Source organism: Galendromus occidentalis, unplaced genomic scaffold (genome assembly GCF_000255335.2).
Source record: "Galendromus occidentalis unplaced genomic scaffold, Mocc_1.1 scf7180000077213, whole genome shotgun sequence".
NCBI lineage: Eukaryota > Metazoa > Arthropoda > Arachnida > Mesostigmata > Phytoseiidae > Galendromus > Galendromus occidentalis.
In genome coordinates this window covers 11,463-30,346 of record NW_003805201.1, presented here as the reverse complement: position 1 = coordinate 30,346, position 18,884 = coordinate 11,463, and the positions used below count along the sequence as shown (strand labels likewise).

General features: G+C 51.2%; 1 protein-coding gene across 1 annotated transcript; it reads left to right on the top strand.

The window, feature by feature from the left end:
- The first annotated feature begins 12,308 nt into the window (after positions 1-12,308).
- Positions 12,309-16,008, top strand: LOC100906637 (cytochrome P450 4c3). The gene is made up of 10 exons (XM_003741867.1): positions 12,309-12,389; positions 13,357-13,510; positions 13,663-13,861; positions 14,057-14,244; positions 14,442-14,638; positions 14,770-14,965; positions 15,060-15,205; positions 15,334-15,400; positions 15,481-15,669; positions 15,774-16,008. The coding sequence occupies exons 1-10, from the start codon at positions 12,309-12,311 to the stop codon at positions 15,965-15,967; spliced, it is 1,611 nt and encodes a 536-aa protein (XP_003741915.1). The 3' UTR covers positions 15,968-16,008.
- The last annotated feature ends 2,876 nt before the right edge of the window (positions 16,009-18,884 follow it).

Below are 18,884 nucleotides of genomic sequence, written 5' to 3'. Positions count from 1 at the left end.
AATGCTCCTTCACAGGGTCCACCATCGTGGAGAGGTTCCGGCTCCTTTGTTCCGAGGGGCCACGGGGCGAGCACGGGGCACGGAAGGATATTTGAGGGGTCCTTTCCGAATTATTGGTGCTCATGAAGTTCGTGGAAGCATACTCCCGAGACAACTCCCCACTCCCTCTGACCCAAACGATTCTGACGACGCACCCGAGCATCTTCCATGCTTCCTTTGAGAAGGAATCGTCGCCGGAGCCGCGAGCTCCGAAATCGCTCTCGGTTTTTAGTTCGTATCGGATATCTAGCTCTGATCGCAGTCGCTGAATCTTCGATCAAGCGCTCCACCGTATTGGGAGGTTGTCACTTATTCTGTTTCTCTCGATCGCTCCTCGATCTCGGAATACTCGAGCTCGCGGTCGAAAACTCACGTCTGAGCATCTGGGAGGTCGGCGCCGCAAAGACAGGGCTTCATATATGGAGATCAAAGAAATTCTCGATGCGCTCCCGGTTGAGATCTCCTCCCAACACTCCGAACCATCATCCCGTAGAAGTCGAAAGCGGTAGTGTCGGGCTCAGGAGAGCAGTCGGGATGTGCTATCGGGCATTGTTATCATTCGGGCGGCGAGCGAGGAGGAGCGAAATGTCCACTGCCGCTTTTGATCGATGCTCCTGCGATCGGCGAGCCCAATCGATTTCATTTCCTTTCCGAGTTTCTCCTCAACTCAGATATTTGTTCGAGACTCGGCCCGAGGACGGGCTGTGATGATGGAAAGGCAAACACGGATTCGTTGGCTGAAATAGCAATTTCCAAACTTCGGATCTCAAAGCGCACGGATTCACATTTTTCTCTCATGGAGCCTGAGTCGGAGGCTTCGCGGTTTGAATCTGGCAGCCGCCCACCTGTTCCGAGAGCCGGGCACGATTCTCTGCTTTGAATTCTCCTCAGAAAGACGTCGATGCGTTCATTCCGACCGATCGTCGCTCCTGCTCTCGAAACGGCCGTATTTTGAAGAGCTTATAAGGAGACGAGGAGCCATTATTCTTGGGACAAAGATAGGTCGGTCAAAGATAGAACTTTACGAGATCCGTCGGGGTCGGAAAGTCACGAATTTCCACTCGACGCAGGAGCAGGCCGTAGGATGAGCGCACTCAGGGCTGGAATTCGCAGAAAAATTCGCTCGAGACCGAGCGAGGTGGACTCACGACACGATGGGCTTGGAGTTCCAGGCCCGTTCAGACGAACAGACCGAGGCATTCCATTTACCGAATGCGGGAGCCGAGTTCTCGCTGGTTTGGGCAAAATTAACGACGACGGCATCATCTTGGGGCGGAGTCACAAGCATCACATCGCTGCAGTCTCTACGCTCCCGCTCTCGTACGTTCATGAGCATGCTGCACGTTGACCGGCATGCTCTGGGCTCGAATGCTTGAGATTATTAAAGCCTTTAGAGGGTTTTTCGAGGAGAGATTGGTAGCATTTGGATAGACGATCCATTCATGAGCAGTCGTAACATCGACGTTCTGGTTGGGATCAGGTTTCATGCGGAAGAGGCAGATATGTGGCTTTAGGACCCTATGCAACACTGTAGTGCCGGCTCCGTCGCTGCTACGGAACGAAAAGACGCGAGAAAGCCATGAATAGCGAATCTAGAGGTCTGTTCACAAAGTTGGAACATTTCCAGTGGTCGGCGACAATGTCAGAGCGCGGATGCCGAGCCGACTACCGCGACTACTGTGGAGCCTCAGCTAGGATTGCCTTCTTGACCCCGAGACCACGGGTTGAGCTCGACTCCTACAGCGGGAATAAAGGGCTCGATCGGCTGCTTTTCGATGGAGTTCCTCGTACACCAACGACTGGAATCATCGGCGAAGCTCCAACTCAATTCGCGCCGCTCGAAAAAGACATCCGACGGTAGAACCTCGCCTGAGGTAGCTTCATGCCTCACGCGGGCCGGACCTGGCCGAGGGCGGAAGGAAGAAAAATTCCGCTCCGCAAACGTAGGAAATTGTCGACAAACGCTCCGACGAAAACTCCTAGACCCTTCACAACTTGCAGTTTCGGTCTGTTTTCCGTCAGAAGTAACGAAAGACTATTGAGTGATGCTGCGAGCATCTGACTGACTGAGCCGACTCTGCTGTATCTCAGACGACCACTCGACCTTGAGTGTCTCACGCGACTGGCGCTCTTAGGATCAAATCGTCCCGCCTTCCTTTCTGTTCCTCGACTCATGCCGTCTCTGCTCGATCGCCAACTCCCAACCCCCAACCTCTTCACTTTGAACCCCCGCCGAGATGCGGCCGTCTCGGCTCCCGGCTCGTAGGGCCTGTCGCTGTACCGTTTTTCATTCCGCATCGTCTTTTTCGCCCGAGACGCGGACGAAACTTCAATGAATATTCATAATGGGTCTAAATGCTCGTGTTCCTCCAAAATGTCAACAGGCTCGCTCGCATTCAACGGTCCCGTACCAGCAGCTTGTTGCGCAAGGGTTTCCGGGGCCGAGGCTTTTTCGGGAAGACGTTCGATCTCCGCCGAATGGCGAGTCGGACGGCACCCGAGAACACGCGAAGCTTCGGTAATGGCTAATCAATATGTCGGTTGTCGTGTCAATCAGCGAAGAAAAACAGCGCCCGATGCTCTCTATCACAAATGACGGGACGACTCGAAGGCGGTCGAACAAGTAAGACAGTCGGTCCCGCGTGATGGAAGAGCAGCGCTGCGCCGGGAGCGCGAAGCTCGAGACTTCTCTCCGGTCTAGCGTTTCGATGTTCGACCGCTGTAAAGGTTCTGCGGCAGCACGCCGAACTTCCCTGACGGACAGAATCCATATATTTTCGCTCGCGGTTTCGTCAACTATAAACGATGCGGGTATCGGCAACATGAAACCAGTCGAGCGGACGACTCGTAAAAGCATCCTATGGGAACAAAGGCATCCCTGACGTCACCATTGACGTATTATAAACAGCGAATCCGCTCAGTCTAGCCGCACTTTCGTATCGGGTTCTATGATCTGAGTTGATCTCCGAGCGGACTCATGATTTCCCCGAAGAGTGCCACGTGGGATGCGGGCAGTCGAGAGATTCCTCCCTTTCCGTTCTGCGTCTTGTCGAAGCTCCGGACCGCCAAGTAATTTCCAATCGACTGGGTATCGGTATCGACTTGAATAAAATCGATCGATTGAGATGGGGAATGCACGGAGAGAACCAGATGTTGGGCTAACTCGGCGAAGCGACACAGTCCCATCCGACTGTACGTCAGCTTTCGAGTCCAGCCAGTAGTGAGCTCCTATTCGTTGCTGCCCAAATCGGATCATTGTCTTCAGGTCTTGGAAAAGCACATTCCTCTCACTGCTTCATGGGGTGTCTTCCGTCCCCGATCGGCGGAAACCGTTGGACTGACAATAGAGGAGTCTCCGGATTTGTTGATGAATAATTGCCAAGGGCGGAATAGACGACCGTATCAAGGACTCTGAGTCAAGGACCATTGTTCGACTTGAGAGCAAACACAGGCCCCATCGGTGTCTTCTGATTCAGATGTCCTGGGAATTCGTGCTCAATCCGAAAATAATCTCAACAACCAGTCGACTCGTAGCGGCATTCGTCAAACAGACAATGCTCTCGAACCACTCAACGACATCTCAATCTCTTCGAGCTCGACGCATCACGCGCTTCGCTTTCGAGAATGCCGGAATGCTCTCGATGTCCCATCTCGTTCCTTCGAAATTGGTTCCACAGCACGTTCTTATGGAGGAGATGGGAATACTCCGAGTTCTCTCTAAGGATCAAGAACAATTTCCTCCCAAACTTGATAGAGGTTTAAGCGGCAGAGGAGATGAGGGCTGTCGCAGACGAGGAAGGCAGAAAACACGTTCAAAGGAAGGCTCCTTCTCCGCGGGTATTCCGAGGGTCATCGGGGGCTGTATATTCGCCGCAGGGCAAGAACCGCGCTCCAGTCGCGATTTCAGCGGAATTCCCGTGACTGAAGTCACGAAAATTCGCGGGAATCCGATACTTTATCGAGCATATGCTCTAGATCGGTGGTTCCCAACCGGGACTCCATGGAAGCGCTGGGCTCCATCGACGATTTCGCGGGGGTCCACGTCCGGAGTCCGGATGCCTGTGGAACCCCGGGGTCCATCATACGTTTCGGGTTCCATTTATTTCCCTCGACAAGGTTTTGAGTGATTTACCCCTCATCCTATTTGTGCGCTGGAGAGCCTATGGAACATCCGGGACGTCCGATGATGAGGCATTTCGATGCAGCTCCGTCGAGGCGTAATCCCTTTGCACGTCGTGATTGACGACTATAAAGCGGCCTTCAATCGCTGCTTTTTTCTTCCCCAATTGAAGGCTCAGCGTCAATGAATCTACAAAATATTAGAAAGCAATAAACCGCGAAGGGCTCCACGGCTCAGAAGGGGAGTGGGGAATTCCACGAAAAAAGAGGTTGGGAAGCACTGCTCTAGATCGCGGAAAAAATATTTGCTCGACCTCCGCAGCAGGTGTCTGAGGCGAGGCTCCTCAGGGCGAGATGTAATTGGCTCATCTCTCTTGGCGGATCCCGATTCGGCTGTTGGTAGTTTCAGAGCCAGGGCTAAGCTCGAGTACCAGCTGAGAGTTCCCCGAGCGACGTAAACTTTCGGATGTCCTTCGAGTGCATGGACTCGGTTCCTCGATCAAAATAAGTTGCCATTCTTTCCTCGAAGGAAATCAGATGAATGTTTCATGGAATCTGACAATGACGAAAATCGCTGGATCCGCCGAAGACTGACGAAATTCGCAATTCCCGAGGTTACCGTCATGGCCTCACCGCCTTAGTCATCGGTCCATCATTCGGATATTGCGCAGCTCAGCTACCGTTGCTCCTTCTTCCAAGTGGGTGCCGGAGCGATCTTCCATTAGCCTCCATCCTCCATACTGCCCCCATGAAATCCTCAGCTTTCGATATGTTTATTTTGGATGACAGGTTCATCGCGAAAACCTCCTGCCAGATCTCACACTAGCATCGGAGCAGGCTCGATCGACCCAAACCAGAATAAATATCGATCCTTCGATAATAGTAATCCGCTCCTTCTGGTTTCCGCCGGAGCGGCTGTCTGTTCCGCCCTTCTCCGCCCTCGATCTGACAAGGCTCCAGGTGCGGAGGCGCATGCCTAAACAAGGAAAGAATAGTAGAATATCGGCAGATGGGGGATTAGATATACAATGATGACCGGGAAGGTCAAGGGGAGAAGCCTGAAAACGATCGGATTCCGAGGGCGACGACGTCGCGCCATCTCATGAAGAGCTGAACCCCAGAGAATGCGTCTTAGCGGCATTCCTCTCTTCCTGACGGTTTTTCCCAGTAGCTTCTGAAAATCGCCGCTCCCGGAACCACGAGATATGAAAACGAGTCTCTCGCCTCGCCCCCACCTCCCGGAAACTGATCTCGGGTATATAGCGGCGATTTTCTCGCGCCGTTCTCGGGTTCTCCTAAGAGTGGCGCCAGGAATTCTTGGAATCAAATCGGATCAATGAGCGAGCATCGCCCGCATTCTTTCCGTCTCGTGTACTTTCTTTTCTTCAAGCAAGGGTGAGCGGCTCGCACCATTAGGGTACGACTTTGACTGCCAAAGAGTCTCAGGCCGACTGTCGTAATCGATTCCAAGAGGTAAAGAGCGATGCACTTAACTTGATTAAGAACTCGTTGGGGCGAAAATCCTTCAACGAAGCGGGACTTCATCGAAAGGAATTCCGATCCTTGCACCCGGAGCTGCCTGTTGTGCTCATCGGTAGGTATTCTCTCCCATCGATCATCCACGTGTATCTCGCGGAATTTAGACCAAATTGTTTGCTTCCCCCCTCCGGCTGTGGTGGAACGATTCTCCTTGTCTGTTATCATGTTGGATTGCTTCCGAACGCAATTGTGTATGCCAGTGCTCGTCCGAAGTTGCTCCTCGAGTTATCCAATGGTGCTCCCTCCACTTCTCCTCAACGGGCGCTTGCAATTACAGAAAAATGAGCGTGGTTCCGAATTTCAAAGGGTAAACAGCTCAAGGCTGTTTGACGTGCTCAACAGGGCGTACATATTATGGCAAACGCTCTGGATCTGTTCCCGAGAGACGGAGTGGAGTAGATCTTCTCTAGGCTGAGCGCTGTCGGGGATCTCCCGCTCCTGGAGGCAAGTCGGGAACGAACCCTTTCTCGGGAAAATTCTGAATCTCGCCTCCCGCGAAGGAAGAATCTTCCCGAGTCTCGACTCGAGACTCTCGAGAGACGAGGGCGTCCGAAGTGATCTTAAAATCAAAAGGAGGCGAGCGAGAAGAGTTTCTGAGAGATCCTATTCCTCTGGCCTGCGTCGGACTTCCGTCTCCGCGATGGAAACGCCTGTTTTGAGTGACATGTCATACGCGAGCGTAGTCCACTCGACCTATTCAATTGGATGGTGCGGTTCCCGATTCCCAATATTTGATCGAAGTGGCCCGAAATGGACCAACTCCTGTCAACACATGTCTTCCCAGGCGGCTCCCACGCGGAGATGTATGCATGAGATCGGCACGGTAATCAATAATAATGACCGTAGGATCGACCGTCCCTGTGAATCGAGGGAGGGATTGAGTCTGTCGACACCTAAGCTGTCGACGAGCCCGCGACGATATCACACGCCATGGTCGGTGGCGAGGTGTGATGCAAGCGAATGTGTGAGAGCGGGGAATTCCGCGAAGAGACTCGGCGATTCTATCAACTCTGTCACGGGGGAGACGATTCATGTATGATGGAATCATAACTTATAGGGTACTCGGCGTCCGAGGAGACGAGGCAGGTTGGTAAACAAGCTCTCGGGAAGGAGTGACTATGAAGACACGGCTCATGCGCGCATTTCTGCACGGAGGGAGCTTTTTCGGGTGTACTCTAGATCTCCGACTACAGATGTTGCTTCTGCCTCCCCGGTGAACGGATGGGCGAGTAATCAAGGCGTCGGGGCTATTTTTCCTCCCGATATGTCCCCCTTCCTCCGGATGACTCCCACGTGTCTCGGACCGACTGAAGGGACTGGTTTGGAATTTCGAGCAGCATGACTGAGAAATTCGAAGGATTCGGAGTCCGTGAGTTGGCTTTTTGGAGCACACCACAGTAGTTAAGGAACTTAATATGACTGAATCCACACAGTATTTTATTGAGGGACTTATGGTATTCATGGTCTTCACAGCACAAGAGGAAGGACATGAGTCTGCATTTTCTGTATAATCAATAAAACCAAGTATATCCCTAAATGGAATTATTTGAAGAAGGCCGCGCTATAATACGCTATAATCCGGGTTATAATACAGCCTCGTAGGCTGAGAAGCCAAGGAAAGATTTCTTAGAGTGGGAAAGAATCCTTGGATAGAAAATTACCCAGAATTACCATCACCAACCAAGTTTCAGAACTCACCCTCACGATATGTTCTCTCGCTACTTCCATCGTCTCCACCAACCATGGAAATGCCGCCTTCGCTAGCCCGGAGCTTCGGGTCATCTGGAAGCGATTCTAGCCCCCCTGAAATTCCGCACGGGACGATCGCCGCAGAGACTGGTGGAGCCGTTCTGGTGAGCTGAGGATGGTGCTGCGCTACCCTCTTGATCGGCGCCTACCTCATTGGGTATTCCGAAGTCCGACGCTCTGAGGGGTCAATTAACTTAGTCCCCATCTCCTGAAAGGGAGCCTGATTTCTTAACTTTCCCTCTGACACTGGTTCCGCGCTCTGCGTAATTCAATTCGAGTTCTCCTTAGGAAGACTCCTGCGAGCTTTCAGTAATTTCGGGAACGACAGGAGTCCGTTCCCTCGCGGATCCGGTACCTATAGTGCTCATGATTCATGATCGAAAGGATCGAGGTTTTCCGCACTGACAAATTTTCGCAGACTCGCCTGCGGACAGCTGGGGAAATTCGGAACTTACTAGGTCCCAATCATCTCAATGCAGCCCGCCTCGACTTCGTTGATCTCGAAAATATCAACGTTTCTGCGTCCGGTAATCCTTCAAGACTCACCTGAGACCCCAGAAAGACACAACGCCAAGGAGAGTTCCCTCGAAAACTCTCTCTCCATCCAAAGCTCGGAAACTCACGACACACGGGTCTTCTATAGCCGAAAACTAGTCGCTACCTTTCTACATAGAGTGAAGACCTCATGAGGTTGCTTTTGGCTTCGGGCCTGAAGTTCTCCCAATGAAGCTGGGATGGATTTTCACTGGTTGTAAGGCCAAAGCCCTTCGCTTTGAAAGTAGGCCGAGCCTACGAATGGACCAATTACGGAACTACGAGCCGTGAAGCCCTAAAGTTTTGAACCGGGAACAATCTACGCTATACGCGAATCAAGGTTATCGGAGGCCTGGCCTCCGGGAGGGGTTCTTCCCCGACCAGCACACGGATCCGCCTGGACGATGAGGGAAACACGAGAGGCCTGCGCCGCCCGTCGTCGATTGCATTGCGACACATACAGTAGAAACTCTATTGAATCAACCTCGATCGTATCAACTCGACTCGGAATTACCTCGATTATATCAACCCTCGATTATATCAGCTCCTAATACGAGTGACCTCGATTATATCAACCGTTTTTGGCATTAGTTGATATAATCGAGGTTATACTGCATCCACACCTATGCTCAACGGGAGCTCAGCTCCTCAGAACCCGGGATTGCCTGATCTGATTCGAATTGCCCCCAGAGAAGACCTTGGTCATGGATGAAGCACTGAAATTATTTCATGAGAACTTCGATCTCCACGGCGAAGGTGCTCGCGTGTCGTATTAGCCTCTGAAAAAGAGGAGCTTGAGAGAGACTTGGACCGTCATGGGCTGGAGCTATTCTGGGCCCGTTCGGGCATCGCGATGAGCGGCTTTCGGTCGGTGTTCAGGGTGAATTCTAGAATAAACGATTTCTTGAGGGGATCCCGGGCAGCAAAAAGCAACTCCAAAGCGTCGCTTCCGATCTGCCCGCACTTGCGTTCGGTCTCTGAGAGTGATTCCGCGCTTCGCTCGATGGCTTTCCCCGATCGCTTTAAGAGCCGGCGAAGGATCTCGCATCAACGGCCTCAACCTGAAGCTTCGGCAGACACCATGATCGGGTTTGAAATGGGTTAGCAATATGTCCGTCTGCAGCAACGCTTCTTCCCTTCTGCGAGGCTTCGTCACTGTCGAAGTTCCGTTCGAGCGAAGTGTTTTCCCTCAGCAACCTGTTCAGCGGTTCGCGGGGTTCTGTCATATCCGGCTCAGAGCTGTCGCTCGATTGTTATTGGGGCGATGAGCGGTCATTTCCGTTCGGGATCGGATTTTCGACCATTTCAAAGAGTTCCTAATATTGTATCCACTTCTTCATGACGCTATTTGCACATGCTCAGCTGGATCACCCATCGTTTTGGAATCATTAAGGCTTCTAGTCTGATGAGCGCAAGCCAGCGGATAACAGTGATGACCGATGACACAAAATTCTAGTCGCGATCAAAAATTGCAAACCGGCTACCAAACACGTCTGTACATCGTTGAATGCCTTGGTCGATGAAATGCGTCCCCACAGGTCAGCAAGTTTGCATTTGCCAGGGCTCTCCTGATCTGTCCCCGTGCTCGATCTTCGGACGACTGCGTTTTCCATTGATTTCTGCGGCACTCAAAGTGGCCTTTTAGACCTTCACTCTAGAAGGTGAAGGTCTTCATGAGCTCGTCAAATGTACCACACATAAGCTTCTCGTCAGCTTCGTGCTTGGGTCGGACCAGCTGACCAAAATTCCGTCCCCGTCGCCACTCATTGGGCAGTCGGCTGAGACTGACAGCATCGCACACAAAGGGGGGAAAAATGACTCCAATCATAGAAGGGATGTCCATTGTTCTTTATTTCTATTTAAGATGGACAGGAGGAAAAACGCTGGCAAGAGGCCGTTGCGAAGGGTGAAATCAACAGTTCCCATATCCTTCTCCGATTACAGCTCCCCCTGACAGGAAGAGCTGTCATGTCGCTGAGAACCGGCTTCATTTCCCTTGCTGAGGAGGCTGCAGAAGTGCCATCAGAGGATTCGCTGCTGCAGCCGCTGCTGCTTGCTGCTGTTGTGCGGCTTGATGAGCAGCCATCTGCATCATCATCTGCGCAGTCAGAAGCGGGAACAATACTTTTAGACGAAGGCTGATAGCTAAGATGTATCGCTATCCTCCCTCGAATGAAGAGCTGGCGACAAGGGTACAAGTGGTATTGGACAATAAAAATTTCGCCAGACTCTCGAAAGTTGAATAATAGCTACTTGCGTCTCACCGGAGGGTTCCAAGTGAGGGGGAATTTATCGAGGAAAAGGGCAGAGATCAGATTGCGTGCATGGTCTTAGGATGGGTTTTCTGAAAGGTAGAGGGAATCGGGTAAGGGGGAAGAATGAACGAGAAGGTCCCTGAAGAATCGCCAGCCATCGCAGGGAAGACTCGACAAGGCACATTATTTCTTGGCGAAGAGACACAGGTGACAAATCAGCACGAACTTCCTCGAGCGAATACACATATTCACTCACGTAGTAGTAATAGGCTCCATAGAGAGCTCCTACGCCGGCAAGGATTCCGAAAACTGCACACAGCCATCCATAACATCTTCCAGACTGTCTGTCGTCATCGTAGGACGGCATCGATCTCCGAGCTAGAAACCCACGGAATCGTTCGACTGCCGTTCGCGATAATTCTTCGGGCACCTAGGATATCTATCGGATTGCTACGGGCTGGGAAACAAGTATTGATAGTCAACTTTGATTGATCATCAGCAGACATTCTGAGTTGCGCTCCGAGAGTATCCTCTGGGATTTTCAGGGAACCTACTTGTGGGACACAGGCGTCTGACGTCTCTGGAGGACCTCCGCTTTCACCAGCTGTTCTTCTCGAGTCTCGATCGTTACTTTCGCGCTCCGGCAATACGAACAGACGGGAGAGCGATGCTTCCTGCTCAGAAGCTCGTTCAGAAACTGTCGTCAAGCAACTAGTTGCCCACTTGAAAGCAACACTCTTTTTAGCGGAACTTCACGCTTGGCAGATCCCTTGTTCGCGGGCAGCAGGTGAACGGTCCGATGATATCAGCGAAAACTCTCGAGGAAAATCGGAATGCAACTGGGAGAATGGGTCGAAAAAAGTCGATTGACTGACCGGGTGGAACTCGAATGATCAGGACGTTGGATATTGCCCGGCAATGACATATTCGGTACGATATAAGGAGAAACCCACGGCTGGTTGAATTGCTTTCAAGAGCTCCGCCTCCGCGAGACGAATTCGAGCCGTCGTGGGAGGCAGTGATTTAGCTTCTTCTCTCTGCTGCGGGGGAAGGGGGTTGGGCGAAAGCGACTGACCCACAGTGGCCGAAAACATCATATGAGCTAAGAAAAGCATTTTTCCGAGCTTTCTCGGCGTGTCCTATCTCCGTTACGGCTATTATGAGCTCTTCTGTGGCTTTCAGCTCGCTTCTGTGTCTACAAAATGTCGGCCGCGGGAGAACGTGATCTTCCCTCGATGTTTCGGTCGCACTTGAAGTCGACCGGAAGCGAGCGTGGCATCGCAATCCGTCGGAAAATCACGAATGTCCAGTGGGTCTTGGGTGGGGGTAACGGTTCATTACAGCGGGAAGAAGCGAATATCTAGTTTCATATGTTTGTCGCCTTCAGCCCTCAGCGCTCATAGCTGTCGAGTCTTAGGGCGTTCGGCCTCGGAAGTTGGAAGTACACCAAGAAGGAACGAGGGTCGGCGGCTGCCAGGATTGAATGAAGCCAATCGGTCGAACGCTCACCAAATCACCTCTGACAGTCATCTATTCAAGGATTTTTCAAGAAACTTTGTCCGCCTAGCAGTGCGGGAAAATAGACTGACATCGGGACTCAAGCCACCAGAATGTCGAAATCCAACCTACCAGGATGTCGGGACTCGAGTGACCAGGATGTTGGGGCTCGGAACCTCCCCATGGAAGCAAACTTCTCTATCGGGGATTTTCGAAAGGGGTGGAGGAAGCGGGATCGACACCATATTGAATCAAACGACGGCTGAGGGCTCAATCGGTAGTTTGTACTTGAACACTGAACCCGGCATGCGAGATCGGGAGATAGGAATGAATCTTGGGGTCTGATCAACTCTGATCTCGTCTGATCAGCTCAGCGCATTTTGCATCGGATACTTATCGCAAAGTTTCCTTGCGGCGCACACGTGCAGCGAATACGGTCCCTGCATGAGCACAGATGGTCACGCATTACTTACGAGACAGAAGAGTAGTCAAGCGTGCCCATAACCTTTCAATCGGATTGATCGATCCTAGCTCTGTGCCATCAGCCAATGATGACTATGAGATTTTCGGGAATAGATGAGAGATTTCGGAGTCGATACTCTCTACGAGGATTTCTGGCAAGTTTTCGTCGAGCTCCAATCTCGCATGAAGCACAAGGTGAGCCCGACGAGATTTTCCGACGGTGTAATAACCTTCGAGTCACGATGTAAACTCGGAGATGGGGCGGATGCCTGAGTCGTAGCAGCTCGAGAGCTGGTAGATTGAACTTCTGCCACGCCGGATCCGACCGACGTCAAAATCAGAAGAACGCGACTCAGTGTTTCCGAGCTGAGCTCGAAGTCATCCGGTAGGACGACATTCGAATCTTCACGCCCGGGCGGGTCGGTTGACTCGATGGCCACAGGCCAGGGGACGGACGTCGCGAATGTCGCGCTGAGTCTCGATCTCTCGATGACTCCGGAATGGGGCCGCTCTGGTCTATAGGTGTCGAGGAGGCCAGAAGAAGTACTCCGACTTGGAAGCGTACCGGAGTTGACAACTCCTTATCAGTGAAAGAGTATCGAGTGAGGGTGGATTCGTCGAGTACGGCCTAAAATAATCCGATGTAGCCACCGATGGATCCGAAAGAACATGGCTCCGAAAGAATAGGGATCCGAGGAGCGCATCGAGCGCATTTGAATTCCTCAATCGGACGCTGACCCATGTCACGGCGGCAACACCGACGCCACCTTAATCTCGAGATTGCTGTCAGTTCAAGAGCAATGAGAAAGAGAGAGTTATAGAGATACCGGGACTGTCAAAGAGTTCTCGGGCAGAGCAGACGCGCTCGCCGAAACCAACATGGCACTCGTTCTTCTCCTCGGCGTTCTTTTTTGTCTCTACCTGGTGCGTCAAATGGAAACATGGAATTCGATTTATCCATTCACATACAGCTTCATTGGCTCTGTTTCGTCCAAAGTTCCGATATTTCTTGCGTGATAAGTCCATGAGTCGTTTGTTGACTGATTGATTCTTATTCATGCTCATGACCTCGGCAGTTCTATCGGAGCTCTCTGTCCGCAGGGCGCGGAATCCGTAACGTAATCAACCGCCCTCAGACCCATGTTTTTTTTGCTTTGCGAAGGTCTACCTCACTCTTCTGGCGCAACGACTGTACAATGAATTCAAATACCCGATGATGACGCTCCCAGGCCCTTACAACCTGTTCCGGCTTGCTTTTCCTTTCTTCGATGACTTGAGATTCCTGTTCGGCAAAGGCGATCTCGATCTGCAAAAAGGTCTGTCTTGGCATCTAATTTTAGCTAAAGCCTCTTACCGTGTTCTGGAATTCATGACGGCTCGATCGGTTTAAGAGATTCGGTCTGTGTAGTGGAAACTCCTGTATTCATTCACTCTTGTCTGACAACACGCTCTCTATCGATTGCTTTAGTATTCCACACCATCATACAAGGATTCAGTCAGGTAGCACGCGAGCAAGGTTTATGCAGGATATACGTCGCACTGAAACCATTCGTCTTTATATTCGATGCGGTAGCGGTGGAGTCGCTAATCACATCAAACGAGCACATAGACAAAGCGGATGTATACAGAATTCTTCACCCATGGTTGGGGACAGGACTTCTCACCAGGTTGGTTGGCTCCTGATGATCCAAAGTCTGGAGTCTCGATTTCGGTGCTCTTGCAAACGTGCAAAGCAATCGATCCTATCTGTTCTTTTATCATTTTCTTTTCCAAGTAGAATTGAATTCATTATTCATTAATTACTATGTATTAAATTCTCCGAGGTTTCCTGGCTCTTCATTCCTCTGTTATTCGATTTCCAGCTCAAGCGCAAAATGGCGCTCACGGCGAAAGTTGTTGACTCCTGCGTTTCATTTCTCAATTCTGGACGAGTTCGTTCCTTCGGTCAATCAACAGAGTTTGATTTTGGTTGGAAGATTAAGAGGCCATGCAGAGGAAGACTTCGACTTGGTCAACGACGTCACTTTGTGCACGCTTGACGTGATATGCGGTAAACTTCATTCAGGTCTCATGCAAGTCTGGCAATTCTTCACAAAGCTTCGGCCACATGAGAACGAGGACATTACCTCACCGAGGATATTTTGATATTTCTCTTCCAAATCCATTCAAGGACGGTCAATCGTCCGCAAGCTCCGCCGGTTTCAATCGCATTGAGGCTCTGACGATAAACTGAATAGGAAATTGCAGAGACGGCGATGGGGATAAGCGTCCAGGCTCAGCAAGGTTTCAACTCGGACTACGTTCAGGCTATTTACGATCTCGGTAACTCCATGTACGTGAGACTCGCCCGTCCTTGGTTGAAAGCCGACTTCGTGTTCAAGATGTCGAAAGAGGGCCGAAAATTCCAGAAATCTCTCGTCATCCTGCATGGCTTCACGCGGAAGGTTTGTCCGGGGTAATGTTCAGAATGGGCGAATAGCGACTTAGCGACTCCAGTTCTTGACCCAATCAAGGCACTACGACGACAATGCCTGCTCACGACGTCCGTATTAATGAGCCACCTTCATTCCCGCAGATAATACGAGAACGGAAGCAGAAGCGCTTAGCCCAAATGAATGGAACAACGACAGATGATCTCGGTATAAAGAAGCGAGTCGCCTTTCTGGATCTCCTCATGGATATACACGTCGAAGAGGGGAGCCTATCGCTTGAGGATATCGCGGAAGAGGTGGACACCTTCATGTTCGAAGGACACGACACAACCGCAGCTGGTACGAGCGGGGATCTGTTAGATCAATAATTGCAATAATTGGCACACGACATGGTTTTTTGAGCGTTGCAAATTGATTCACTCTGAATCCCCAGGAATCTCATTCTGCCTCTATCTTCTGGGACTGAGCCCGGACAAGCAGGAGCGCGCGCAAAGGGAACTTGATGAAGTCGTTGGAGACGCCTCGCACATCACCACGGAACACCTACCGCGGCTCAAGTACTTAGAAGCTGTAATTAAGGTCAGTTGATTCATCAAGTCATCGCTCACTCGTCATGAGTAGTGGGATACACTGCCACGTGTAAATTTCCGGGTCGAGGAGACATATTCGCGAAACTTGATTTTTATTTCTGTTGCGATTCCCGGAAGGAATCTCAACGTTTGTATCCATCGGTACCGAATGTTGGCCGTAATCTTCGGAAGGATCTCACGATGCGTACGTTGAATAATTTCCATTCACGCCCTGGGAACTATGCCGCTGATGGTAGGAAATGCTAACCCTCCCCGGACTTCCAGCTAATGGGGTGACGATACCTGCGGGCTCAACCTGTATCGTGGCTATTTCTGAACTGCATCGGAATCCGAAGTACTTTGAATACCCCTTGGAGTTCATTCCTGAGCGCTTCCTGCCAGAAGGAAAACATCTGATGGCGAAAAATCCGTTCTGCTTCATTCCCTTCTCTGCCGGGCCGCGGAATTGCATCGGTGAATTTCCAGTGCTACTTTGTTTCATGATATCGTTGGTCAAGAACGCTTGCCCCAGAGGTGGCAACGACTCCGATGTTCTGAAATTGGTATTCGTCTCGCAGGACAGCGATTCGCCATCCTCGAAGAAAAAATCATCATAGGTCACGTTCTCCGCAATTTCTCAATCAGATCCCTTCAAGAACGCGATGAATTATTCCTCAGTGTTGAGCTTGTGACCCGCTCCCTCTGCGGGCTGCGCGTTAGACTAAACGAACGGCAACGGCGCAAGACGTTCCGGAGTGACGATCTCAGATAAGGGGACACCTCTGTCTTACTTGAGATTAGAGAGTTCACGCTGAAAAATTAAATAAATCCCCCATTCCGACGAGTGAATTGAGCTGATTCTTTGTGCAAATATGGATGGTATATTGTATGCGGGAGAACGCACTCGAGAAGAGTACTCGGCTCACCCGTTCGCATCTCTAATAGCCCCGTAGCACCTCGGAGCAGCTCAACTCCTCCGCCGAATGGGGGCGCAATTCAGGATGCTCTATCGTCATGCCTAGCGAACGAGTGACCATGATACCACAAGGAATCCACTGCTGTCAATCCGTCTGAGTCGAATACGAAAGGGGAGTTCTGAAAGCGGCTTATGTCACGCTATCACATTGCAGAAGCTCGCATGCCTCTTCCGAAGACTCTCATCGAGCCGAGGTCCCGCGAACGAGTCTTGACTGGAATATTTCCCACGATTCTGGGGCAGACGAATCTCGATACTTTCCTCAGCAATTTCTCCCGGCAGGTCGGTTCGGGTATCATCTAGGACTGGGAGCATCAACATCGGACTCTGGATGTTCTGTCAGCCCGAGGTTTCGGGGGAAACGACTCCATTTGAGAAGGCTGGCTCAGCTCAATCTCTGTTTGTCGAGACACACTCAAACTGAAGCCCACTGGAGCTCTTGCGAAGTATCTAACCCCCATTCAGCTCGAGATCCCAGCGTGAAACATCGCTTGGCGAGTGGTATGTGTAGCAGGTCTTTAGAGTGAGACTCCGTCGGTCGACGGGATCTATTTCTCAGGCCATTCATGTTCCGCGGGTGTTCTCACAAACTACAGCAATCTATTCTCAAGGTATCCATTCACAACGCACGTCCTACAGGGCTCCCACTAGCCTCCCACTCACGGATCTTCGGAGGTGAATTGTAAATCGATACGTTGTAGTATTTCGATTTCTCTGGCCAGGCCGACACAGAGCTCGAGTTCAGGGACCAACCACTTGCGTTGAGAGCCTTTGACGCAGAGCCGCCAACAGATATCAAATGTAGTGGACGATGCTTCCACTCTGCTCTTTCTTTTCACTTCTTTTCTCGTTCGTTACAATTTGTGATCGAGTTCGATGTGTCGCCTCTACGGCCGAGGAGTCTTTCTTGGACATTATTAGTGACATTCTCCCCCGTTCGGGAGCACTGGGAGTCACCGTGGTGCCGTACATGTGTAATATCACGAAACAGCCGAATCGAGGAGCCTACACCGTAGCTTCATTCGAGTCGTACGAAGCCGGGCACTTTCCCGACCGGGCGTTGATAGTCTTCTGTGCGCTCGATGCGAAATTCATCTCGATCTGGGAATACCTGTACGTGAAATACATTCGCCTGTACGGACCTCGTTACTTCAGTGTCTTGGATCTCACCTATAGCGCGCATCGCTTGAACTTCAGTAGTAGTGAGGTAGTAGCCGGACCCTTCAGCTACTTGCGTTACGTTCCAGCGTCGAGGATGTTCGAGCTCCGCGTAGACTCCGATTTCATCGGTTCGCGGAAGCCGTGGACCCGCATAGACATCCGTAGGGAAGACGTGCAATGCGGGAAGGTGCAGCTGTTCGACATGCTGTTCTATCAGAAACATCTACACGACGGCCGCATGCGCATGCGGATGACCTTCAAGAAGGAAACTCTCCGAGTCGACGTTGTACCGAAGTATCCCACAAACTATAGCCAACCGGGTGAGATCGTCTATTCTGCTGAAGAAGGCGTGGCTCGCAGTACCGTCAAGAGTCACTTCCCGACATTCGTCCCGTTGCTCCTCGACGACCACGTAGCCATATTATTGAATCCGAAAGTGATCAACAGCAACTATATTCTCCTGATGCCCTTCGAACCGGCCATTTGGGTCGTCATATTCTCGTTCTCGGTCGCCGTTGCCATCATCATGACTTGGTCGCTGCCTAAACCGATGAAAATGGGCAGGGCAGTGTTCTTGGCAGACAATGTTATATTCACTTTCTGCCAAATGTTCACGAGTGTCAAGTTGCCATCAGCGAAGAAATTCCTATACGGTAGCGCCGCCATCACCTCCGTGTTCTGGACACTGCTGTGCATGATTCCTTTGACAGGGTACCGCAGTACCCTGGCGTCGTTGCTACAAACGCCGCCTCGAGAAGCCAAAAAGACTTCGGCCAATCTAGACTGGAAGTTTGAAGACAAGCTCGTCGGTCGTGTGCGCCCGAACATCTCGACTTTTCTCTTCGAACTACGCAACGGGGATTTCTGGGTCGAAGGCTCGAGATCCATAAACTTTCTCCTGTCTCAGTGGGGACTCTGGAAAACGGTGTACACCGTCCCTCTTGATCCACCCTATATGGAAATGTATTCCTTCCAATGCCTCCAACGGGGGGCGCAGAACCTCATATACGCGTGCCGGAGCACTCAGTGGCAGATGCGACTTCTCTTCGACAACAACATTATCATGCCGTGGTTGAACGCAATACAGCGTGATCACATACAGAACACGTCGACTCCAAAGTCAACACATCCAGATGGGAGGAGACAAGTTACAGGACCTTCTTACAAAGAAGACGCCACCAGCAGTGACATATTCGCGCTAAAGCTCAGAATCGTCACACCGTTCTTCACTCTCATATTCCTCGGTGCTTCATTTGCCACCATTGTCTTCTTCTCAGAGCTCTTAGTGGACTCAGTTCACAAGAGGATCAAATCCTCCCCCGAGAATCAATGGATAGCTCACTCGAACCCTCGAAAAACTTTCCCGATGGCCAGAAGAAAGCCCCGGCGAGGCCTCCGCTTTTCCATTGTATCATCGGGAGCCACGCGTAAAATCGGCAGCCCCCAGATCCGCGTCTGCTTGGAGTGATGGGTCGAAAGACTTCCATAAGGATCATCACTCCAAAGAATTTCATCCGATATTCTCTGTGAAAGTCGATAGTATAGATTCTGT

Coding starts and splice junctions, on each gene's coding strand:
- LOC100906637 (XM_003741867.1), top strand. CDS start 12,309: ATGAGAGATTTCGGAGTCGATACTCTCTACGAGGATTTCTGGCAAGTT. Junction 13,862..14,056: donor GGGACAGGACTTCTCACCAG/GTTGGTTGGCTC, acceptor TTCGATTTCCAG/CTCAAGCGCAAAATGGCGCT. Junction 14,639..14,769: donor TGCATGGCTTCACGCGGAAG/GTTTGTCCGGGG, acceptor TCATTCCCGCAG/ATAATACGAGAACGGAAGCA.